Here is a 27171-nt window from a genome sequence, read left to right as displayed (position 1 = left end):
AGAAGTGAACTTTTCAAGTCTTCGTTATCCAGCGTTGCACCTCAATGGTCCTCCAAGAGCACAATCCAGGGAGCCGACCCATGGCTTCTTGTCAAACCTGCTTAGGGACACGGAAAAAGGGAACATGTTTTAAGAGACATAACGCAAGCTTATGAGGAATACACTTCATGAAGAAAATCGCGTGTCCACATTGTGATTAACATCCCTTATCTTTCAAGTTCCAACATCTTTTTTTAGGTTTTGAGGTGGAACTGTTTTTTTTTAAGGAGACTACCAGAGTGTAACATTTAGTTATCCATGTTCCATGTGACACAAAATAAATGCAAATTAATGATCTCTTCTGATAAAACAGAAAACTATCTTGGTAGAGCTACGTAGTAAGACTTAGTTAATGGTTGGCCATTGATTGGTGGATACCTACATACTATAAATGGGTTTGTGAGATTGTCTTTCTTTCTTCGAGAGCTAATTTTCACCATTTTGACTTAAATCTATTAACTTTGGACATAAATTAAAAGCTAAATAAGGCAAAAGCAGCATTAATGTTAAAGGGGTTAATGGAAGTGAGTGGTACTGATGACATTTCAACTCTACACGTCTGCTGAGATGCGTGCACCATCACGGGTACCCATTCAAGTTAATGTGCAAATAGCCTCTTCAGAGAAGACGAGGGCAAGAACTTTAGCCCCACCTATTTGGGGTAGATATCCTAAAAGTATATATTGACCCTTTAATGAACCTTGTCACATGACTTCGGATAAAAAGTCAAACCTGACACTCCATTTGCAGACACGTGTTTCTGAGTGTTTGCCTTTCATCAGTGCAAAACCAGAGGTTTCATTTGGCTAGGTGACAGACCTCTAACATGGGATCTAGTGGGGAATGTTTCTCCTTTTGGACAGTGCCCAACTGGCGTAAGGAGACTTATAGGCTACGCAGTGCTTTTCTGTGAATTTAAATATGCAAATAGGCTCTTCAGAGATGGACAGGACTGGAACTCTATGGCCACCTATTGAGGGTAGTAATCTCAAAAGTCAATATTGACCTTATAATTAGCATCCAGAAACTCCATTTGCAGATGCAGTTTTAGGGGTGTTTACAGTAGGTCTGATGTAGCTAAGTGAGAGGCCCCTGACAAGGGATCTAAGGGGGAATGGGTTTTTTTTTTCGTGGAAAGTGATTTTTCCGATTGTTACGTTCACTCTTTGACCTACTATTCTAATGAACACAAACATAATTCCTGAATATAATACATGCGTTGACTCTTGGCACGTGGGCAGGATCGCAATGTCATCAGCACTGCACACCAATGTGGAAGTGAGTGGCTCTGGGCAGCACAGGATAACCCATTTAACAATAGTAGATGCGATCTTAAACATTAGCGTATTTATATTCTTTATTTTTGGAACTAGCACATTTTAAGGGTGATGAACATGAGTTGTCCCTTAACCTTCTGCTGCTCATTAGTTCACGTACAGTAGCTTGTCTATATATGAGGAGCTCTAGTTCTAGTACTACAGTCTTTTTAATATTTTGATGCAATTGCAGGGGCGCTAGAGGATGATAGTTCCCAAAATGTGAGTGTCCTACTGCATATTTTGCACTGAGGCTTGGATTTTGCATTCAAGTGCATGGATTGGCATTACCTTCACAACACATGCACAGGTTCTTTTCTCCTGATTTTCTAAAACCCACTAATAAAAGATCAACATCTTAAGCTGAACTCTTCAAAAAATTGCAATAGAATAATAAAATATATTAGCCTCCATCTGTATTTCTTGTCCTTAAAACATTTATGTCTAGATTTTGATGGCCCTAGCCACAAATAACTTTGTGGCGACCGGTAATTATTCTGTCAAGAGCAGATGACCACACATTGTAATGACAGGAAAATTCAAGATTGCATTCAGTCTCTGTATAGTCTTGGAGGACAAGTGTGTATATGCCAAAGGACAAGTCTTTAATGGCATATCCACATAATATGCTAAAACTATAGCTGGGAAGGCTCATACTGGGTCACTGAAGGACCAGGAAATCTGCCTGTAGACCTGTGGTGCCAGAGCTAGTTTCAACTGAATATGCATCTACAGTATAAATGTACATTCGGTTGAAAATTATTGTGGAGATGATTGCCACTGGCTTCCCGCCCCATGATGCTTATACAAGCCACCAGCCTATCAGAGCTGATAATTTTGGGGGACACCAACAAGTCTTGTGCCTTTTGACCAATCAATTAAGGTTCAGGACAAGGGAAATAAACTGTATCCCTGCCCCATGTAAAGGAAAGCCTGGCTATAACTCCCCTTTGAAGAAGACATACATAAATAAACATTTAATAAATTTTATGTTAAATGCAGAAACTCTTTTTTTATCAGGTACTGTTCATTCGATTGGAGATACGGTGAGAATCGTACTGGCGGCAGAGGTCGGCTTGTTGTCTCGCAATATCCAAATTGACACTGACACACCCTGCTCTGGTAGCATTATGGTGGGCCAGCATACAAGTGATCTTGGGGAGAAATACTTGGGTATGTGAAACGCTACTTTCCTATGAAAAATATTTTTTAATACGTTTCAAGTTACTACCGCGGTTAATAAACATTAAAAATATTACTATCTAGTTCCCCGCCTGAAAAAGATTATTTTCTCTTCATCACCAACTGTTGGTGGCTGTTAGGGTTGATCGAAAAGATTGCAAGGACCTGGTCCAGTGACCACGTCAGTTGTCTGCTGTCACTGAATCAGGACCTTGCGAACCTCTTTCTACCTGCCGGTATCACCAGCATCTTTTCTAATTAATAGCCCCGTCGTAAAGTCTTGCCGGCGTCATTTGGATCTGTTAATTAAAAGAAGTGCTTCAGGTAGGAGTGGCAGCTGGATCAGGGTCCTTTGAAAATTTTCGATCAACCCTATGGCTGTCCTATAAGTAAGTGTATAACCCCTCAAAGAGCCTGAAAATATGGATTTTGATATCTGGCAAACTAAAGACACCGATGGTTATTATTTTGCCAATTTTGCTAAGCGTCAAGGTAGTCTCAGAAAACAGTACTAATTCTTCAGATATTAGGGAATGTTAAATGGATATTTTTCCCCAAGATAACCACTTTCTTAAAACTAAGCCAGCCCTGGTATCATCTTTTCTCCAGTTGTCTAGGTCCTTAACCCCTCATCATAGATCAGTTCCACCAGTCAAAAACAGTAAAGTTGTACGCTTAACACTCATTTACAAGTTACAAAATTAAGAAAAGAAACCATAATCCACTAGCCTCAAAACAATAAAAAAATGATAAAATCTTGACAGTGCTCAATAGAGGTTTCAAAAAGTAAATGTTTCATTTCTCCATACACAAAACAACGTTTTGACCTTCATGCTCTTAATCAGGTTTAATAAAAACCAGAAAGGTAGAAAAGTCCATTTGCGTATGGAGAAATAAAACTTTTTTCTTCATTTCTTTTGCAACCCCTGGTGAGTCTCCACTTCCCGCTCTCAGATGCAGTCCTACCCCTAAGTAGATCACTTTCCAAAAAATCAGTACATTTATGTTTTGCAGCCACTTCAATGTTAACTAACTTGTTAATATTTTCTTATTTTTCTTTTGTTTTTATTTTTGTACAAAATGAGTAGGCTGTGACAACAATATTTTATTTTATTTTAGGGTCTTTGGAGCTTTCAAATGTTGAAATTTCAGATTTTGGCACCTCTTCGCTTCCATCAATCAACTTTATCAACACCTCACAAAGTTCTTCAATATCACATTCAAGCATTCATCACAGCTGTGGATGTGGTATAACAGCAACCAACAGCACAAATATTATGTTACATGCCAATATATTATATAGCATTGTTGGACATGGGGTTCACCTTGATGGAGGGAACCATGTTGTCACTGATAACCTTCTTGTCTTAATGCAGCAACCCAAAACCCAAGTGGAATGGGTGACAGGCATGAAGATCAATCCACTAACCGACGTTTTCTTGTCTGGAAACTCAGTGGCTGGATCGGAACGGATTGCTTATCACGTACAAGGCAAAGGATGTCATTTTGAAAAAAGGTTATGGCAGGAGAATGTGGCCCATTCCAGTCTTCATGGAATTCACGTCTACTGGGAAGACGACCTTAAGAACTGCATGAAAATATCGGGATTTCTGTCTTATAAGAACTATGACTATGGTCTTTTCTTTCACGTGGAAGGCAGTGCAATGGTGGAGGATGTGACTCTTGTAGACAATCGGGTTGGCCTTCTACCAATTGTTTCCCAGCATTCTGCTTTTACTTCATTAAAGCAATACATATCACTCCACAACTCAGTAATAGTGGCCACCAGTTCAGCATTTGACTGCTTACGGGACAGAATTAAGCCTTTTTCTGCCAATGTTACTCGAAAAGACCGAGCCCCATCTTCTCCTTATGGTGGACGGGTTGGCATTCTTTGGCCAATGTTTACTGAAAGGCCCAGACGATGGCCGGATTATCCATGGCACATGCTAGCAGCTGAAGGAACCGTCTCCGGTATCATGAAATTACAAGGTCAGTCAAGCTTTTACTTTCGATATTTTTGGAAAAAAACTAATGAAACGGCTCTGTATTAAGAATGAATCAACTGGAAAATAATGAGAATGCCAACCCCTAATGTTGAATAGATACTTTTAGTTATCACTACTGCACAATTTGGGCCATTTGTTCCAAGTTGTTACAAATGGCAGTATTCCCATATGACAACCAATTTACTAGACCAGAAACAGGGTGAGGAAAATATCAATGATGGTTGTGACCATCAACCCTTTGAGCTACAGTCACTGGATAAGCTTCCCTTAGTGTCCCCTTTTAATCCTAGTATATCTGCCGAACGAGACATTGGATTTTATTTTAGTTACCTACTTTGGAATAATAAAATAATATATTTTTAGGAAGGTTATTAGGGTACTGACCCACTTTAGGACAGTATCTTCACTGGAGAGCAAAATGTTAAACTAGGCACAGTGTTCCCCTAATTATGTTGTCCATATGGCCTAATAGCATTCATATGGCTAAGGGTTATCTTCATGATGATGCCCCTGAAATTGGATACTTGAGAAATTGAAGTCATTCTAATATAGGGTATATATTTTTTATATACGGTAATTAAAACTTTTCCATTAATTCCATCAGATGTTACATTTTCTGGATTTAAGAAGAGCTGCTACAGTGATGACTTTGATACTTGCATCATGACTATTCCCAGAAACATGGCCATAACCTGTCCAATCACTGCCGATAGGATCAAAATGTTGGACGTAAGATCCGACCACGTCTTCTACTTCCATCCACAGGACAGGTGTCGTAGAAACTTTCTTTTTATCACTTTATGTTGTTCTTCCTGACCTTATACTTTCCGTTTTGCCTCCTTTGATGCTATAACTACAGTAATACTACAATAGTGCCCTCTGTGCCTTCCTGCCACTTGTAAAACACACGAAATTAAAGGCAAGAAATTTATTACGCGAGCTTAGAACTGAGCAAAATTGCAATTTCACTGACAATTACGATGAAAGAAAATGTCGGCCGAGGACAAGATGACTTTCAAAAGAGTATCCTTCATTTCACTTAGACCCTTTCGAGTGAAATTTGTCTCTTTCTTTCATTGCAATTTTCTCATTTTCTTGCGATATATCTCTAATTTGCAGATTTAAAACCATCTATAGCAGGGAGGAACCTTCTGTGTGCACATCATGCTCAATTACAACTGCAATCCATAAACATGACGAAAAAGAATAAATCAAACTTACAGCAGCCATTGTTCTTTGTTATGGGGACATCACTTAGTCACAGAGTCACTTGGTCTTTGAAGAAATGTACAGTCTGTCCTATCTTCTCCTCTTTCCTCCCCCATTTCTCCTATGTATTATATCAGTGAGTATTAGGGTAGCTCAGTAGGCTGTGCTTACCACACATCAATTCCATTTTACACTACTCTATCGATGTTTTCTGGAACCTGGAACCAGATTTCCCCAACATAAAGCACAGACAACACCTTTAAGTCCTCTTTTACAGCATTCTAGTATGTATCTAAGCCACCAATCCCCTCTGCATAGCACAAAAAAGACCTTTGATTACACCCATAGAAGGCACGGCCCAGTCCGATGGACATCATCGATTTTCATCCGGCGCCTCCTCTCTTCCTACAGTCGCCATCTTTCTTCCCTTCTTCATGTGGCTGAATTGTCCTACATCATACTCACAGCGTCCCCCAATCACTCTTTTGTTCATGTGCACTTCTCCTTGACCTGTCGAGGGCAGAGCAAAGTTGTGTAATGCTCTGGGAAAGGTCAAAGAGCACTGATGACCCGGAAGAAAAGCTGGCACATGTTCTCCACAGTATCTTCCTCTGCCTCGCTGTTGATAACGTCACTTGGGCAGGAGATTAAAATCCACGTTCTTCCTGCCCTGATTCCTTATATTCCTGATTGCTCCTGCCTCTGACCCTTTGCCTGGTTCCTGGTTTCAATTCCACTATTCTCTTTGCTCCTGCCCTTCCATCCAACCTGTGACAATGGCTCATGCCTTCTTCCTGGTACTGCTACCATCTCAACTAGAAATGGTCTTTTGACTTTGCATCAACCACTTCTTCACTTGATGGTTTCGGTACTTGATTACCAGCAATTGAAGACTTTTTCAGGGAAAGCAAATTAGTAATTCCTTGCACAGTGACTATATACCTTAATGAGATGTTAAAGACAGGGATTTCCCTAAAGGGTTATTCCCAAAATCAAAACTTACTCCCAGTATGGTATAGGAGATAACTTGCAGACGAATAGGAATCCAACCACTTAAACTCCCAGCAATTCTGAGTTTGAGACTCTTGAACCCGAGAATAGGGCACTGCAGCCCCGGAGAAGAGCATGCTTGGCCTCCACTCCACACATTATCTATGGGAGTGCCGTAAAAAAGTACTTGGCTTTTTCTAACATTCTTAGACCCCGGTCTGAACATGATGGAACATTGAATTTAGAAAAAAATAAGGACCATCTGGCCTGTCTAGTGGTTAAATATTTAAATATTCAATACAAGCTAAATTTTTATGACCTTTCACTATAGGTACCACCACAGCCACGCTGCGCTCTCACTCAGTTCCCCAAACTCGCCTCCAGTTGCCCTCATTTTGGAGATCATATTAGTCTGACAAATGCTCAATAAGCAACCACTCTACAAATCTGATTCAATCGGATTTAGCCATGTTTGAGAAAGACCCAGGCTAGGTTGAAACGTGATCGCATTTATCACTTTTACAATCATCACTTATATTGAAAATTGTGGTTTATGACTATTCCATGTACAATAAAAGACTCTATTTTTCCAACATTTCTGGGTATTTTTTCAGTCAAGATGGGGTTCAGAGTGTACATTAATGGGAAAAGAATGAACTTTTTTGAATTTACCAAATGGCTGCAATGAAGCAAAGAGTGAAAAATTTAAAGGGGTCTGAATACTTTCCGTACCCACTGTACTCCCATTGGTTGTTTACCTAACATTTTACATTAGTGTTCTAAATAGGTCAATACAGTGACGAGCAAAAGGGTAGCAATGTTTTGAACGTTTGACTTTCAGGTTCCATATGTCACCATCCACTACTTCTTCAGCTGTGAGACGACCATCATTTTATAGACAAACATCTTGCCTATCTCATACATAAATTTAACTTGTAACTATTTAGCATGTGAATAGTTATGCAGATTCTTGTCATGTCACTGCATTGTTACTGTTTTGCTTCTAAAAATCTAAAATTAAATCGTTATTATTTTGCTAGTATTTTGTAAATCCATATTTGGCTTTCAACACTGCCTGGAATCCTTCTTGGCATGCTCTTGATCAGATTCAAACAGCTAAAATCTTATCCCTGGTCTTTTCTAAATGTTCCCAAAGTTGGTGCATACTGCTCACATCACTTGGATATGTATACAGTTTTTCTTCAACTCTACCCACAAGCATTTGATTGGGTTGAGGTCTGCGGACTTTGGGGCCAATCAAGCCCCTCTGCTTCATTATCATTGAACCATTTGTTCGCCAATCGCGATGGATATTTCATTGTCCTGCTGTAAAACTATGTTGTCCTTTTCATACCCATAGTGCTCGAGAGTATGAAGTAAATGATCTTGTAGGATACTCCCATGTAGCTCAGCATTGAGACCACCCTCTATCCTGGTCAAGTATCCAACGCCTTTGCGTTTGAAAAAACCCAATATCTTCATGATCCTTCACCGAACTTGACAGTTTCTTCAATTCACGATCCATTAGTCCCTTTTTCCCTTGTTTCTTCCAGATCCATTTGCACACATCAGAGCCTAGTCCATGGATTTTTATCTCATCGCTCCAAATCACCCGTTTCCAATCTTCTACTGTTCACTTTTTATACTTTTTTTTTCAATCTCGAGCCAATGCTTCTTATGATGATATTGAAGATGAGGCTTCTTCACCATTTGTTGAGCCACCGTTCCATACTTGTGCAACGTGCATTGTATGGTGCTTGCATGGACGTCTTGGTGACTCCAATATTTTGACTTGACGTCCACCTCTTGGCTTCTGAATGGATGGACTTCATTTTGTATTTTTCCAACTGTCATGGCACTGACATGATGCAGTTTGGCAATTTTCTTGGCTGAGAGACTGCTATGGAGGAGTTGGATAATGCTGCATCTCTTTTCTTGGGAATTCTTCTTCATGGCTGCTCATTTCAAACCACAGACCTTTCTCTTGGGAATCATCCTAATAACACACTGAGCTATCAGGGAAAGTGAGAACAGGTTGTATTTTGTAGTATTCAGGAATAAAAAGATTTCTGCACCACTATGAACAAAACAGTAACGATGCAGCGACATGACAAGAATCTGCATAACTATTCATATGCTAAGTAGCTGGAAGTCAAATTTATGTATGAGATAGCCAAGATGATGGTAATTTCAGTAATGGATGGTGAGAAATGGAGCCAGAGAGTCAAAAATTCAAAACATTGTTACCGTTTTGCTCGTCACTGGAAGTGATGATGATACACGTTGACCAAGGAGTAATGGACATTTTGCAGTTTCACATCAAAACATGAAACACCGATTTGCTAAAGGGATTCGGCAACTACATGGTCTTCTCGTTTTATTTCAGAACCACGAGCTGCCCATTATCCGCTGAATGTTCTGGAGCACAAGCATCGCTATTCAAAGATCTGGATGGCAGTTTTCTAGGTCACGGTCCTACAGTCACTGTGTTTCCCGTTTCAGAACATGACGTTGTACATCCCTGTTACAATATTGGTAAGTAAATACTCTTGAAAGGTGATTGTCAAGGAAATCTCAGAAACGAACATCAACAATCCACTCATGTCTTCAATGTACAATTTACATGTTGATAGGTCTATGCCAATATGTTGCCAATGGCACCCTCTTCAAACATTCTTGGTGGCGAATTCGATCTTGTTAGAGTAGACTGATCTACTCCACAGAAGGTCACCTTTCCAGATCGTGTTCAGTAGGTACGGCTGGAGAGCACCCAGACAACACAAAAGTGTCAGGTCAACACGGCTCTGAGGGAAGTCCCAAAGTCATCATCATTTATTTAAACCAAGCAGCTCAAACGGTTCAAACCTTGGGCATGTTTACGAAGTGATACACATACACATACAGTAGTAAATTCATGTAAATTAGCAGGAATAATAGTTTCCAAGAAGATTGAAAAAGTCATGGTCACTTTGAGTACTGTCAACCCATCTGCCACTTGTTTTAAAGTAAAAAAGTCACAGTCACTTGGAGTATCGGCAACATATCTGCAAGTATTTCTGCAAATCTGTGTTGTTACCCTACATTACAGATTAGCAAATTAGTATAAGAACTCAAATAATCTTTCCTCTTCTAATGGTTCATTTCTAATTACCTTCAGGGTGACATAACAATTTGAAGAGAGATTCTATTGGAGACTATAATTCCATCACTTCCTTACTCCTAAGTTTTGAGATCATGACGAAATGTTAACATTGACTTCTCGGACCAAGCACACTCGAATTTACACTCAACTGACATTGGTCGAAAATGATCCTATTTAGAGAATAGTGAGTTGTCATCATTACCACAAGTAACTCCTAGACTGGGGCAATATTTAAGAGATCTATCCCTTGTCTTCATCAACTGTGTCTGGCCACCACAATCATCATATCTACCACTAGTGGTCTTCAAATCATTGGAGCCAACGGTGGAAGAGTTAAGGTAGATGCCATTATCGGGAAACGATGGGTCAGCAATTAAATGGGTTTGTGGGTAAGCATCTCCATGGACTCCAACATTTCAAATAATTTGCCATTTTCAATAATCAGGAATTTCTACTACCCTTAATATATGCGTTTTCCAGCATACAGTAGATTTCTCCCGTTGCATCTGTATTTCGATCAATGCACTATGTGTTCATGAACTGCGTCTGGCCACCACAATCATTATATCTACCACTAGTGGTCCTCAAATAACTAGAGACAACAGTGGAAGAGTTAAGGGAGATACTATTGTCGGGAAGCGATGGGTCAGCAATGAAACCAGTTTGTGGGTAAGCATCTACATAGACTCCGACATTTCTAATAATTTGCCATTTTCAATAATCAGCCATTTCTACTATCCTTAATATATGCGGTTTCCAGCATACGGTAGATTTCTCCTGCTGCATCTATATTTCAGGTTGCTATTTAACGTCCTATACTGTATTTTCTGATATCCTTGCTAAAATTCAACGCTTTTCTAGTCTGTAGCTGTAAGAACTTCAAATAGCATTATTGGGATCTTTCTTTTTTTTTCATCCTGAGCGTCTCCATTCTTCAGGACTGACAGGACGGCGGAGATACAGATACAACTGGAAGGCTGACAGAAGACGCGTCTGCCTGTATCTAAGCCTGAATATGCCATTTTCTAGTAGCCCGAGGGAGAATCTCATTTTCTTTCCTAGGCAATTATAAGCCTCAAAGACTGAAACTAGGTATATGTCTCTTTAATCTCCGCAGAAATTTATGTTCTCGCTTTCGACCGCTGATGTCCTGGGTTCTGCAGCCTTCTAATATAAAATACTGCCAGAAATCTAAGACAAAAAAATGACAAAAGCAGCAGAAAATGGCTCCGAGTCTGTTATTTCTCTGACGCCGAGGTTACATAGACAATCTGTTTATAATACTGGAGATAACATGTCGTTCTCAAGGCAAAGTAATGGCGCTCTACCTAGACTTTGTACCGTATAAGAAGATTAATACAAATACTGTGCTCTACACAAACCAGATTTTTATCTTTTTTTGTAGCACATGTTGCAAATAAAAACAGATTTGCATTATGAAATATTGTAGAATATATACAATATATAGACAAAAGTATGTGCCCCCTCCTGAGTACACCTTCAGAAGCTTTTCTGACCTCCCATTCCACACCCATAGAGATTAATATGGAGTCGCCCCTCTGCAGATATAACAACGGCTCCCGCTCTTCTGGGAACGAGTTCTACAAGATTTTAGAGGCGTCTGTGGGAACTTTTGCCCTTCATGCAGGAGAACATTTGTGAGGTCAGACCCTGATGTTGGGAGGAGGCCGGGCTCACAATCTCCATTATTGGTGTTGGATGAAGTTGGAGATCTGGGCTTTGTGCGACTGCTCATGTTGTCCCCGTCTCCATGTCTGTATGGACCTTGTGCGCTGGACACAGTCACGGGGAACAGAAAAGGGTCTTCTCCAAACTGTTCCCACAAAGCTGAAGCTACAAGTGTCCACAATGTCTTATGCTGAAGATTAAGAGTTTCCTTCACTGGAGCTGAGGGCCCAATGCCGACCCCTGGTAACAGCCTATATGGATTATCATCCTCCACCATCTATACAGGGGCACAATGCAGTCAGGGGGTCACATCCTCCTGGAATCACCAAACCCTGACTCCTCCATCAGACGCCAGATAGAGAAGTGCGATCTGTCATTGCACAGAACACGTCTACTCTAGAGTTCAGTAATAGCGGCTTTACACCGCTCCATCTGACGGTCAGCAGTGTGCTTGGTGATGTACGGCTGCATACAGCTGCCCGGCCATGAAGCTCCCAGCTTGATGGAGTGTTTATGCTCATACCAGAGGAGGTCTGGGCTCTGCAGTAATGGAGTCAGCTGACCGTTGGTGACTTTTCTGCTCTGTGCTCCTCAAGACTTGGACCCAACTATACAACTAGACTGGATGTTATGCACCAGCGGCAATGAGGCTGAATGATAGAGGTCACCTTTTTACTTCAATGCTATTGTCTTTGTAGTGTGTATAGAGTCACTGCAAAAGTATTCCACCCCTCAGAACGTCTACAGATCTGTCTGCATTGCAGATAACACACAGATTTTTGCAGAAAGCATTTGTGTTGGAGTCCCAAATTTAATAGGTAAAAAGATAGATAAGGCTGGCTTCACACTCAGCGTATGAAAATACGGTCCGTATATTACGGCCGTAATACGCTGAAAAGTCCCGAAAATAGTGGTCCGTAGCTCCTCCGTAGGCAGGGTGTGTCAGCGTTTTTTGCGCATGGCATCCTCCGTATGTAATCCGTATGGCATCCGTACTGCGTGGTTTTCTCGCAGGCTTGCAAAACCAACATACCGCTATAGAAGTGATCCATGTGTCCCAAAAAGAAAAAAATATATATATATATACTGTCTATATATATATATATATATATATATATATATATACAGTGGGGCAAAAAAGTATTTAGTCAGTCAGCAATAGTGCAAGTTCCACCACTTAAAAAGATGAGAGGCGTCTGTAATTTACATCATAGGTAGACCTCAACTATGGGAGACAAACTGAGAAAAAAAAATCCAGAAAATCACATTGTCTGTTTTTTTTAACATTTTATTTGCATATTATGGTGGAAAATAAGTATTTGGTCAGAAACAAACAATCAAGATTTCTGGCTCTCACAGACCTGTAACTTCTTCTTTAAGAGTCTCCTCTTTCCTCCACTCATTACCTGTAGTAATGGCACCTGTTTAAACTTGTTATCAGTATAAAAAGACACCTGTGCACACCCTCAAACAGTCTGACTCCAAACTCCACTATGGTGAAGACCAAAGAGCTGTCAAAGGACACCAGAAACAAAATTGTAGCCCTGCACCAGGCTGGGAAGACTGAATCTGCAATAGCCAACCAGCTTGGAGTGAAGAAATCAACAGTGGGAGCAATAATTAGAAAATGGAAGACATACAAGACCACTGATAATCTCCCTCGATCTGGGGCTCCACGCAAAATCCCACCTCGTGGGGTCAGAGTGATCACAAGAACGGTGAGCAAAAATCCCAGAACCACGCTGGGGGACCTAGTGAATGAACTGCAGAGAGCTGGGACCAATGTAACAAGGCCTACCATAAGTAACACACTATGCCACCATGGACTCAGATCCTGCAGTGCCAGACGTGTCCCACTGCTTAAGCCAGTACATGTCCGGGCCCGTCTGAAGTTTGCTAGAGAGCATTTGGATGATCCAGAGGAGTTTTGGGAGAATGTCCTATGGTCTGATGAAACCAAACTGGAACTGTTTGGTAGAAACACAACTTGTTGTGTTTGGAGGAAAAAGAATACTGAGTTGCATCCATCAAACACCATACCTACTGTAAAGCATTGTGGTGGAAACATCATGCTTTGGGGCTGTTTCTCTGCAAAGGGGCCAGGACGACTGATCCGGGTACATGAAAGAATGAATGGGGCCATGTATCGTGAGATTTTGAGTGCAAACCTCCTTCCATCAGCAAGGGCATTGAAGATGAAACGTGGCTGGGTCTTTCAACATGACAATGATCCAAAGCACACCGCCAGGGCAACGAAGGAGTGGCTTCGTAAGAAGCATTTCAAGGTCCTGGAGTGGCCTAGCCAGTCTCCAGATCTCAACCCTATAGAAAACCTTTGGAGGGAGTTGAAAGTCCGTGTTGCCAAGCGAAAAGCCAAAAACATCACTGCTCTAGAGGAGATCTGCATGGAGGAATGGGCCAACATACCAACAACAGTGTGTGGAAACCTTGTGAAGACTTACAGAAAACGTTTGACCTCTGTCATTGCCAACAAAGGATATATTACAAAGTATTGAGATGAAATTTTGTTTCTGACCAAATACTTATTTTCCACCATAATATGCAAATAAAATGTTAAAAAAACAGACAATGTGATTTTCTGGATTTTTTTTTCTCAGTTTGTCTCCCATACTTGAGGTCTACCTATGATGTAAATTACAGACGCCTCTCATCTTTTTAAGTGGTGGAACTTGCACTATTGCTGACTGACTAAATACTTTTTTGCCCCACTGTATGTCAGTAGACACATATATGTATATATATTAATATTTTTTCCAGCGCTATACAGCTTGAAAGCCGGTAATTCAATTACCGGCTTTTTCTTTCTCCTTCCTAAAACCTGACATGATATGAGACCTGGTTACATACAGTAAACCATCTCATATCACCATTTTTTTTGCAGATTCCACACTACTAATGTCAGTAGTGTGTATCTGCAAAATTTGGCCGTTCTATCTACTAAATTAAAGGGTTAAATGGCGGAAAGAATTGGCGTGGGTTCCCGCGCAATTTTCTCCGCCAGAGTAGTAAAGCCAGTGACTGAGGGCAGATATTAATAGCCTGGAGAGGGTCCATGGTTCTTGGCCCCCCCCCTGGCTAAAAACACCTGCCCCCAGCCACCCCAGAAAAGGCACATCTGGAAGATGCGCCTATTCTGGCACTTGGCCACTCTCTTCCCATTCCCGTGTAGCGGTGGGATATGGGGTAATGAACAGTTAATGCCACCTTGCTATTGTAAGGTGACATTAAGCCTAATTAATAATGGAGAGGCGTCAATTATGACACCTATTCATTATTAATCCAATTGTAGTAAAGGGTTAAATAAAACACAAACACATTATTTAAAAGTATTTTAATGAAATAAAAACAATGGTTGTTGGAGTATTTTATTCTACGCCCAATCCAGTCACTGAAGACCCTCGTTCTGTAAGTAAAAAAACATAATAAACCAACAATATCCTTACCCTCCGCAGATCTGTAACGTCCAACGATGTAAATCCATCTGAAGGGGTTAAAATATTTTGCAGCCACGAGCTTTGCTAATGCAATGATGCTCATGGCTGCAAAAACCCCGGAAAATGAAGGTAAAGTAGGTCAATGACCGATATTTAGCTTCATTTGCGGTGAGGCGCCCTCTGCTGGCTGTTCCTAGATCGTGGGAACTTTCCTAGAAAGCTCCCAGGCTTTCTAGGTAAGTTCCCATGATCTATGAACAGCCAGCAGAGGGCGCCTCACCGCAAATGAAGCTAAATATAGATCATTGACCTATATTTAGCTTCATTCCCCGGGGTTTTGCAGCAAGGAGCAGCCTGCATTAGCGGAACTCCTTGCTGCAAAATGTTTTAACCCCTTCAGAAGGATTTACATCGTTGGACTTTACAGATCTGCGGAAGGTAAGTATATTGTTGGTTTATTATGTTTTTTCTTTCACAGAACGAGGGTCTTCAGTGATTGGATTGGGCGTTAAATAAAATACTCCAACAACCTTTGTTTTTATTTCATTAAAATAATTTTGAATAATGTGTGTGTGTTTTTTTAACCCTTTCATTCAATTGGATTAATAATGGATAGGTGTCATAATTGATGCCTCTCCATTATTAATTAGGCTTAATGTCACCTTACAATAGCAAGGTGGCATTAACCCTTCATTACCCCATATCCCACCGCTACACGGGAATGGGAAGAGAGTGGCCAAGTGCCAGAATAGGCGCATCTTCCAGATGTGCCTTTTCTGGGGTGGCTGGGGGCAGGTGTTTTTAGCCAGGGGGGGGCCAATAACCGTGGACTCTCTCCAGGCTATTAATATCTGCCCTCAGTCACTGGCTTTACTACTCTGGAGGAGAAAATTGCGCGGGAGCCCACGCCAATTTTTTCCGCCATTTAACCCTTTAATTTAGTAGATAGAACGGCCAAATTTTGCAGATACACACTACTGACATTAGTAGTGTGGAATCTGCAAAAAAATGGAGAGAAGACATGGTTTACTGTATGTAAACCATGTCTCAAATCATGTCGGCTTTTAGGAAGGAGAAAGAAAAAGCCGGTAATTGAATTACCGGCTTTCAAGCTGTATAGCGCTGGAATAAATATTAATATATATACATATATGTGTCTCACTGACATATATACAGTGGGGCAAAAAAGTATTTAGTCAGTCAGCAATAGTGCAAGTTCCACCACTTAAAAAGGTGAGAGGCGTCTGTAATTTACATCATAGGTAGACCTCAACTATGGGAGACAAACTGAGAAAAAAAAATCCAGAAAATCACATTGTCTGTTTTTTTAACATTTTATTTGCATATTATGGTGGAAAATAAGTATTTGGTCAGAAACAAAATTTCATCTCAATACTTTGTAATATATCCTTTGTTGGCAATGACAGAGGTCAAACGTTTTCTGTAAGTCTTCACAAGGTTGCCACACACTGTTGTTGGTATGTTGGCCCATTCCTCCATGCAGATCTCCTCTAGAGCAGTGATGTTTTTGGCTTTTCGCTTGGCAACACGGACTTTCAACTCCCTCCAAAGGTTTTCTATAGGGTTGAGATCTGGAGACTGGCTAGGCCACTCCAGGACCTTGAAATGCTTCTTACGAAGCCACTCCTTCGTTGCCCTGGCGGTGTGCTTTGGATCATTGTCATGTTGAAAGACCCAGCTACGTTTCATCTTCAATGCCCTTGCTGATGGAAGGAGGTTTGCACTCAAAATCTCACGATACATGGCCCCATTCATTCTTTCATGTACCCGGATCAGTTGTCCTGGCCCCTTTGCATAGAAACAGCCCCAAAGCATGATGTTTCCACCACCATGCTATACAGTAGGTATGGTGTTTGATGGATGCAACTCAGTATTCTTTTTCCTCCAAACACGACAAGTTGTGTTTCTACCAAACAGTTCCAGTTTGGTTTCATCAGACCATAGGACATTCTCCCAAAACTCCTCTGGATCATGCAAATGCTCTCTAGCCAACTTCAGACGGGCCCGGACATGTACTGGCTTAAGCAGTGGGACACGTCTGGCACTGCAGGATCTGAGTCCATGGTGGCGTAGTGTGTTACTTATGGTAGGCCTTGTTACATTGGTCCCAGCTCTCTGCAGTTCATTCACTAGGTCCCCCCGCGTGGTTCTGGGATTTTTGCTCACTGTTCTTGTGATCATTCTGACCCCACGGGGTGGGATTTTGCGTGGAGCCCCAGATCGAGGGAGATTATCAGTGGTCTTGTATGTCTTCCATTTTCTAATTATTGCTCCCACTGTTGATTTCTTCACTCAAAGCTGGTTGGCTATTGCAGATTCAGTCTTCCCAGCCTGGTGCAGGGCTACAATTTTGTTTCTGGTGTCCTTTGACAGCTCTTTGGTCTTCACCATAGTGGAGTTTGGAGTCAGACTGTTTGAGGGTGTGCACAGGTGTCTTTTTATACTGATAACAAGTTTAAACAGGAGCCATTACTACAGGTAATGAGTGGAGGAAAGAGGAGACTCTTAAAGAAGAAGTTACAGGTCTGTGAGAGCCAGAAATCTTGATTGTTTGTTTCTGACCAAATACTTATTTTCCACCATAATATGCAAAAAAAATGATAAAAAAACAGACAATGTGATTTTCTGGATTTTTTTTTCTCAGTTTGTCTCCCATAGTTGAGGTCTACCTATGATGTAAATTACAGACGCCTCTCATCTTTTTAAGTGGTGGAACTTGCACTATTGCTGACTGACTAAATACTTTTTTGCCCCACTGTATATATATATACCTATTCTATGTGTAGACATTTATTCTACCTATTGGACTGGAAGCTGTCAGTGTGATTTTACTGTACACCGCACTGAATTGCCGGCTTTTCTCGCTAACACCGCTGCGTATGTCTCGCAAGTCACACTGCTTGTCCGTGTGTAATCCGTATTTTTCACGCTTCCATAGACTTTCATTGGCGTATTTCTTGCGCAGTACGGTGACAAACGCACGCAGCATGCTGCGATTTTGTACGGCCGTAGAAAGCCGTATAATACTGATCAGTAAAATACGGCAGATAGGAGCAGGGGCATAGAGAATAATTGTGCCGTATTTTTTGCGAGTTTTACGGACGTAGTTTCTGCGCTCTTACGTCCGTAAAACTCGCAAGTGTGAAGCCGGCCTAAGACAAGAGGGCATGAATGAGGGAAACCAAATATAGCGTCCTACAAAGCAGTTGCTTTATGCAATTTTATCCATGTGTTGAAGACACAGAGGTAATTAAATAAATTAGTGTCGCTGCAGGAAGCAAATTGTACAATTGCAAATTCAGTTTACTAGCAAAATGCGCAACCTTTGTGCTGTGTGCAATAAACCAATTAAATACAAACAATGTGAATAGCTGGACACAAAATGCTACTTTTACTGATAACTGCAGTCTCAGAATTATTTATCACTTTCTTGACAAACATAGTTAACACTTAGTAGCGCCCATTGTGGCTGTTATAACCTGCTGCATAACCAGACACCAGCTTCTGGCAGCATTCCTGAGGAATCCTTGCCCATTCCTGGTTAGCGTTCAGGTCACTAATATTCTTGATGGCTCTGTAGTCCGCAACAGCTTTCAACAGTACCAGTGTCCTGAGGATGCCCTTTTTGGCTGTTATGACCTGTTTCAAATGTGTTGTGAAGTGCCCCAGACACAGGGCCACAGGTTACTCGGTACCGGTCCTCTCTGTCTCAGTTCTGGGGATGTCACGGTGGCTGGACCCGGTCCGTGACCCTGCTAAGGGGCGTCCAATGAAAGGTGAAAGGAGTCTGTCAAGGTTTTCATAACGCCACCTGTGGTATTCGGTCAGGATGACCAACGCTGCTTGGGGTCCACTGGGGTGATGTGATGGCAGCTAGATGGTGTAACTTCCCACAGGTATGTCCCCAGGGCTTCCCAGTAAGGTGGATGGTGATGGTGTGAGGTGCAGACAATAACGAGGACACAGGGTTGCAGTCTCTTTACCTCTTTATTGAAGACTTCAGGATCTGCAATCCAGAGCACAGTTAACAGGGCTGTCTGAGATCGGCCGGTCTGATGGCACATCCAGAGTTCCCTTTGCAGGTGGAAATCGTGGCCTACCACTAGCGCCTGTGTGTTGTAGTGCTTCCCTGCTGAGCATTCGGTATAGTCCTCACAACTTCTGTTCTAGTTCGTTCGTTCGTTCTTTCTAGTTCTTTCTCTTTCTTTCTATCCCGTTCCAGATGTTACTAGTTTCTCATCCCCCAGGTATGTTATGGCTAGGACGCACCCGTATGACGGGAAGGCTCGGAGCTCTTCCGGGACCCTAGAGACGCCCCTCTCCACGTGTTGCCCCCTATGTCTTCGTAGGAAATTTAAGGTAGACAGCCAACCTATAATTAACTGTCCTGCGGAGTTTGAAGTAAGGCATAGAGTCAGTTACTTCCTTGGTGTTCCAGCCACCGGCTACGCGCCTCAGTAAGATGTTGCCGTTCTCGGGACACGACTCCTACTGGTTCTCTTTTGTGCTTGATCTCGTTTCTCACTGTTCCACAATATCCTTTGCTTCGAGTCTCTTTCTTAGGATGCCGCCGCAAGGTAGTGCAGGCGCAGTTCCGTAACATTCTGTTCTGGTCGCTAGGTACCTGCCAGGTTCCCACGCCTGACAGGGACCCCCCTGAATCTTCTCCCTGCAACACCCCCTGCCATGGGATGTTGCCTGAATCCAACCCAGTCAGCTTCTGACTAACTTCCTATCCAACCCCTAGTTTTACCAGTGTGAGGAGTGGCCCAATAAATAAAGCCTTTTTCTCCCCCTAGTGGCCGGAGTGTGAAGTGTAATGTGTGCTGGTGATACCTGGTCAGTAGAACTCCTTTAGTGCCATCAGACGTACCATCACTCCCCTTAGTGGCAGAGCGTCATACTGCAACGACCAGATCTCTGGGGTGCTGCAGTTGCATAACCAGACACCAGCTTCTGGCAACATTCCTTAGGATTCTTTGCCCATTCCTGGTGGCTTCCAGGTCTCTAATATTCTTGATGACTCTATAGTCCACGACAGCTTTCAACAGTACCAGCGTCCTGAGGATTCCCTTTTCGGCTGTTATAACCTGCTTCAAATGTGTTGCATAACCAGACACCAGTTTCTGTCAGCATTCCTGAGGAATCCTTGCCCATTCCTCGTGGCTTCCAGGTCTCTAATATTCTTGATGGCTCTGTAGTCTGCAACAGCTTTCAACAGTACCAGCATCCTGAGGATGCCCTTTTTGGCTGTTATGACCTGCTTCAAATGTGTTGCCTAACCAGACATCAGTTTCTGGCAGCATTCCTGAGGATTCTTTGCCTGTTCCTGGTGGCTTCCAGTTCTCTAATATTCTTGATGGCTCTGTAGTCCACAACAGCTTTCAACAGTACCAGCATCCTGAGGATTCCCTTTTCGGCTGTTATGACCTGCTTCAAATGTGTTGCATACCCAGACACTAGTTTCTGGCAACATTCATTAGGAATCTTTACCCATTCCTGGTGGCTTCCAGGTTACTAATATTTTTGGTGCTTTTGTGCTCTACAAGAGCTTTCAACAGTACCAGCGTCCTAAGATGCCAATACTCTAAACAGTGTTGCATCAAATCGATGCAACCCAAGGCCCGGCCCGGACCCATCTGGCATTTTCCTGACTGACTTGCCCAATGGCCAGTCCGGTCCTGATAGATTGACTGATTTCAATATTTTAATTCCAATCCATTTCATTCACTTACTTTTCCATATACTGCATTTTTCAAAGTGTTTTCAGATCAACCAGGGTCAAAATTCCAAGTTCTATCTTTATGTTTTCTTATTTATATTCCATGTCAATAACCGCCTCATCTAAAACATCCGTGACAATATCCGTAACATATTTCTTCAAAGTAACGAGGCACCTCGGATCTGACCTTTGCTACCGAATCCGAGATTTTCACTAAGATTTGGAGGTTCCTGCAGTCTTATTTTTATCTTCTTTCCCACATGAGGAAGATCTTCAAAGGGTCCAAAATTAGACGCAAGAAAAGCTCTGAAAATTATTTGCAGGGTTCTTGTAAGAAGAAATTGGAAGCATTTCATCATATTCTTCTTTTCCAAATATTAGCATTTAATGAGATACACATTTCCTTCATTTATTTTGATTTTTCTCCAAGCCTGGCAAATACCAGAAACACAGTGTTATCGTAGGATAGGGACGCTATTGGTTTGTTTTCTTTTCATTCTGTCTGTTTTGATTACGAGTTTTTTTTGGAAATCCGTCTGTTTTTGCACTGAAGGAGCCGCACTAATAAGATGGGACTTTAGGAGGAGGTAGAACAATCATACAAAATGTCTGCAGATCTTACAGAGATAGACAGCTGTATTTCAAACAGGATATTGAGGCAGCCAGATTCCCAAGAACAACGGGATTTCATTCATGAATACTTTACGAAAAGAATTTTGCCAGCTCGCAGTGGAGGGACGCATGTTTCTCAATAGGTTGAAGTGGAGTCAAGGCAAAGATCTTTAAATATTGTCTTCATTACCATCCCACTGAGAACATGCCTTCATCTTTGTAATAAATGTATGGTTGAACAAACAATCTAGACTTTAGAGTTTTCAATTTTCCAATCATGAGCTGATAGGCATTCAACTTTGTCAAAGTGTTGATCTACATGTCCATGATTTAGAGGATTTTTTTTTATTTGTTTCTTTAGGCTACGTTCCCATAAAGAGTTTTTTTGCTGCATATTTAAAAAAAAATGCAAGTAATCTATTTTATTTAATGGGTTCAGAAATGGTTCAGAAAATCTACATCAAAAACTCACCAAAAGCTCATTGTGGAAACACAGTCTTAGGCCGGGGTCACACTAGACCGTAATACGGACGAGTGCAATGCGATAAAAAATCGCAGAGCACTCGTCCCAATGTTAATCAATGGGGCAGCTCCCATCATCCGATATTTTCTCGGCCGTATTCAGGATCCGAGTGAAATCGCAGCATGCTGCGATTGTCAGCGTTTCTCGGCCGAGAATCGCCAATGAAAGTCTATGGTAGCCCCAAAAATACGGATCACACACGGACCAGCAGTGTGACTTGCGAGGAATACGCAGCGGTGTTAGAGAGAAAAGCCGGCAATTCAGTACGGTGTACAGTAAAATCACACTGACAGCTTAGAATAGAATAGGTCGAATAAATGTGTACACATAGAATAGGTATATATATATATATATGTCAGTGAGACATATATATATATATATGTATATATATATTAATATTTCTTCCAGCGCTAGATAGCTTTAAAGCCGGTAATTCAATTACCGGCTTTTGCTTCCTCCTTCCTAAAACCCGACATGGTATGAGACATGATTACATACAGTAAACCATCTCATATCCCCATTTTTTTTTGCATATTCCACACTACTAATGTCAGTAGTGTGTCTATGCAAAATTTGGCCGTTCTAGCTAGTAAATTAAGGGGTTAAATGGCGGAAAAAATTGGCGTGGGCTCCCGCACAATTTTCTCCGCCAGAGTAGTAAAGCCAGTGACTGAGGGCAGATATTAATAGCCTGGAGAGGGTCCACGGTTATTGGCCCCCCCCCTGGCTAAAAATATCTGCCCCCAGCCACCCCAGAAAAGGCTCATCTGGAAGATGCACCTATTCTGGCACTTGGCCACTCTCTTCCCATTCCCGTGTAGCGGTGGGATATGGGGTAATGAAGGGTTAACGCCACCTTGCTATTGTAAGGTGACATTAAGCCAAATTAATAATGGAGAGGCGTCAATTATGACACCTATCCATTATTAATCCAATACTAGTAAAGGGTTAAAAAAAAACCACACACATTATTAAAAATTAATTTAATGAAATAAACACAAAGGTTGTTGTAGTAATTTATTCTACTCTCAATCCACTCACTGAAGACCCTCGATCTGTAAATCAAAAAAACATAATAAATCAACAATATACATACCTTCCGAGGATCTGGCACGTCCAACGATGTAGATCCATCTGAAGGGGTTAAACTATTTTGCAGACACGAGCTCCGCTAATGCAGGATGCTCATTTCTGCAAAACCCCAGCGAATGAAGCTAAATATAGGTCAATGATCTATATTTAGCTTCATTTGCGGTGAGGCGCCCTCTGCTGGTTGTTCCTAGATCGTGGGAACTTTCCTAGAAAGCTCCCTGGCTCGAGTTCATATGAGGACAACCAGCAGAGGGCGCCTCACCGCAAATGAAGCTAAATATAGATCATTGACCTATATTTAGCTTCATTCGCCGGGGTTTTGCAGAAATGAGCAGCCTGCATTAGCGGAGCTCGTGTCTGCAAAATATTTTAACCCCTTCAGATGGATCTACATCGTTGGACGTGCCAGATCCTCGGAAGGTATGTATATTGTTGGTTTATTATTTTTTATTTATTTACAGATCGAGGGTCTTCAGTGAGTGGATTGAGAGTAGAATAAATTACTACAACAACCTTTGTGTTTATTTCATTAAATTAATTTTTAATAATGTGTTTGTGTATTTTTTTAACCCTTTACTAGTATTGGATTAATAATGGATAGGTGTCATAATTGACGCCTCTCCATTATTTATTTGGCTTAATGTCACCTTACAATAGCAAGGTGGCATTAACCCTTCATTACCCCATATCCCACCGCTACACGGGAATGGGAAGAGAGTGGCCAAGTGCCAGAATAGGCGCATCTTCCAGATGTGCCTTTTCTGGGGTGGCTGGGGGCAGGTGTTTTTAGCCAGGGGGGGCCAATAACCATGGACCCTCTCCAGGCTATTAATATCTGCCCTCAGTCACTGGCTTTACTACTCTGGCGGAGAAAATTGTGCGGGAGCCCACACCAATTTTTTCCGCCATTTAACCCCTTAATTTAATAGCTAGAATGGCCAAATTTTGCATACACACACTACTGACATTAGTAGTGTGGAATATGCAAAAAAAATGGGGAGAAGACATGGTTTACTGTATGTAAACCAGGTCTCAAATCATGTCGGGTTTTAGGAAGGAGAAAGCAGAAGCCGGTAATTGAATTACCGGCTTTCTGCTATATCGCGCTGGATGAAATATTAATATATATACATATATCTGTCTACTGACATATATATATATATATATATATATATATATATAGACAGTATATATGTTTTTTTTTTTGTCACATGGATCCCTTGTATAGCCGTATGTTGGTTTTGCAAGCCTGCGATAAAAACACGCAGTACGGATGCCATACGGATGTCACACGGATCATTTGATGCGAGAAAATCGCATCCTCGCACTGCACACGGATCAATGTTTTGGTAACATTTGTGCGATTCTCATCCATCAAAAACGGTCCGTTTTTTTATACGTTGTGTGTGTCCCCGGCCTTAGTAGTGGGCACTAGCCAAATTGGTGAACTGTAAAGTCACTCAGTAGGTCTTTCATTTACTTGCATAGCACCTTCATATTCCACAGAACTTTACAGACATTCTTATGACTGTCCCCATTGGGGCTCACAATCTACATTCCTTATCAATTTGTCTTTGAAGCGTAGGAGGAAACTTGATTTTCCGAAGGAAGCCAACACCAACATGGAGAACATTCAAACTCCTTGCAGATGTTGTTCTTGGTGGGATTTGAACCCAAGGCCCCAGCGCAGTGGTAACTACTGAGTCAGCATACTCATGATACATGATGTATACCTGAGCCTTGCTTTTCGACTTTATCGTTCTTTTTCAGACTTGTCGTTTCATACTTCTATTCTAACTTCTTGGTTTTGAGCCCTGGCTTGTCTTTTGGTCTCATCCAGTAGCCTAGCTACCGGGGGGCAGAGGAGCCATCTCCCCGGGCCCCGCACTCTGAGGGGGACCACCCGGAGCTATGCTACTGAAACTGCATCGGTGCGCGCAGCACGCCGATACAGTTACATTCTGCCGCAGAGCAGGGAGAATCAATCTCCCTGGTCTGCCGCTATGGGGACCCTGAGCAGGCGGGGGGCCCAGTGCCAGCAGTGGGCCCCTGCCATCATCGCAAGGTCAGCTGTATCGGCATTTAGCCAATACAGCTGACCGCGCTCCTTCTCCCATCATCCCCCACATCGTCTGACAGTGGGCACAATGACGTCACCGCCCGGTGCCCACTGTCAGCGGATGAGCTGGAGCAGGGAGCGGAGAGGTTAGTATTTATTGTGTTTTTTTATGGGGGTGCAATCTTATATACTGGATCTGCCTATGGGGGGTGTGCTGACTTACATACAGGATCTGCCTATGGAGGGTGCTGCCTTATACTACAGGATCTGCCTATGGAGGGTGCTGCCTTATACTACAGGATCTGCCTAAAGGGGGTTTGCTGCCTTATACTACAGGATCTGCCTATGGGGGGGTGTTGCCTTATATACAGGATCTGCCTATGGGGGTGTGCTGCCTTACATACAGGATCTGCCTATGGGGGGTGCTGCCTTACATTACAGGATCTGCCTATAGGGGGTGCTGCCTTATATACAGGATCTGCCTATGGGGGTGCTGCCTTATATACAGGATCTGCCTATGTGGGGTGTGCTGCCTTACATACAGGATCTGCCTATGGGGGTCTGCCTTATATATAAGATCTGCCTATTGAGGGTGCTGCCTTGTACTACAGTATCTGCCTATGGGGAGGTGCTGCCTTATATATAGGATCTGCCTATGGGGGGTGCTGCCTTATATACAGGATCTGCCTATGGGGGGTGCTGCCTTATATACAGGATCTGCCTATGGGGGGTGCTGCCTTATATACAGGATCTGCCTATGGGGGGTGCTGCCTTATATACAGGATCTGCCTATGGGGGGTGCTGCCTTATATACAGGATCTACCTTTGGGGGGGTGTTGCCTTATATACAGGATCTGCCTATGGGGGGTTTGCTGCCTTACATACAGGATCTGCCTATGGGGGGTGCTGCCTTATATTACAGGATCTGCCTATGGGGGGTGCTGCCTTATATACAGGATCTGCCTATGGGGGTGCTGCCTTATACTACAGGATCTGCCTGTGGGGGTGCTGCCTTATACTACAGGATCTGCCTATGGGGGGTGTTGCCTTATATACAGGATCTGACTATGGGGGGTTTGCTGCCTTACATACAGTACCTGCCTATGGGGGGGGGTGCTGCCTTATATTACAGGATCTGCCTATGGGGGTTGCTGCCTTATATACAGGATCTGCCTATGGGGGGAGCTGCCTTATACTACAGGATCTGCCTATGGGGGTGCTGCCTTATATGCAGGATCTGCCTATGGGGGGGTTTGCTGCCTTGCATAAAGGATCTGCCTATGGGGTGTGCTGCCTTATATTACAGGATCTGCCTATGGGGGGTGCTGCCTTATATACAGGATCTGCCTATGGGGGTGCTGCCTTATACTACAGTATCTGCCTATGGGGAGGTGCTGCCTTATATACAGGATCTGCCTATGGGGAGGTGCTGCCTTATATACAGGATCTGCCTATGGGGGGTGCTGCCTTATATACAGGATCTGCCTATGGGGGGTGCTGCCTTATAAACAGGATCTGCCTATGGGGGGTGCTGCCTTATGTACAGGATCTGCTTATAGGGGGGTGCTGCCTTATATACAGGATCTGCCTATGGGGGGTGCTGCCTTATATACAGGATCTGCCTATGGGGGGTGCTGCCTTATAAACAGGATCTGCCTATGGGGGGTGCTGCCTTATGTACAGGATCTGCCTATGGGGGGTGCTGCCTTATGTACAGGATCTGCCTATGGGGGTGCTGCCTTATATACAGGATCTGTCTATGGGGGTGTGTGCTGCCTTACATACAGGATCTGCCTATGGGGGGTCTGCCTTATGTGCAGGATCTGCCTATGGGGGTGCTGCCTTATACTACAGTATCTGCCTATGGGGAGGTGCTGCCTTATAAACAGGATCTGCCTATGGAGGTGCTGCCTTATACTACAGTATCTGCCTATGGGGGTGCTGCCTTATATACAGGATCTGCCTATGGGGGTGCTGCCTTATATACAGGATCTGCCTATGGGGGGTGCTGCCTTATATACAGGATCTGCCTATGGCGGGTGCTGCCTTATATACAGGATCTGCCTATGGGGGGTGCTGCCTTATATACAGGATCTGCCTATGGGGGGTGC

The 27171-nt window shown here is 42.6% G+C and overlaps 1 protein-coding gene across 1 annotated transcript in view; it reads left to right on the top strand.

Annotated features, from left to right (window-relative positions):
- Positions 1–27171, top strand: part of PKHD1 (PKHD1 ciliary IPT domain containing fibrocystin/polyductin) — a 918515-nt gene that overhangs the window by 676661 nt on the left and 214683 nt on the right. The window contains exons 55-58 of the mRNA XM_069726855.1: positions 2376–2528; positions 3657–4529; positions 5151–5316; positions 9132–9280. Coding sequence (XP_069582956.1) covers positions 2376–2528; positions 3657–4529; positions 5151–5316; positions 9132–9280 — 1341 coding nt within the window. The remainder of the gene's footprint in view (positions 1–2375; positions 2529–3656; positions 4530–5150; positions 5317–9131; positions 9281–27171) is intronic.

Source organism: Ranitomeya imitator, chromosome 5 (genome assembly GCF_032444005.1).
Source record: "Ranitomeya imitator isolate aRanImi1 chromosome 5, aRanImi1.pri, whole genome shotgun sequence".
Lineage (NCBI taxonomy): Eukaryota > Metazoa > Chordata > Amphibia > Anura > Dendrobatidae > Ranitomeya > Ranitomeya imitator.
This window is presented reverse-complemented; position numbering and strand designations above follow the sequence as displayed.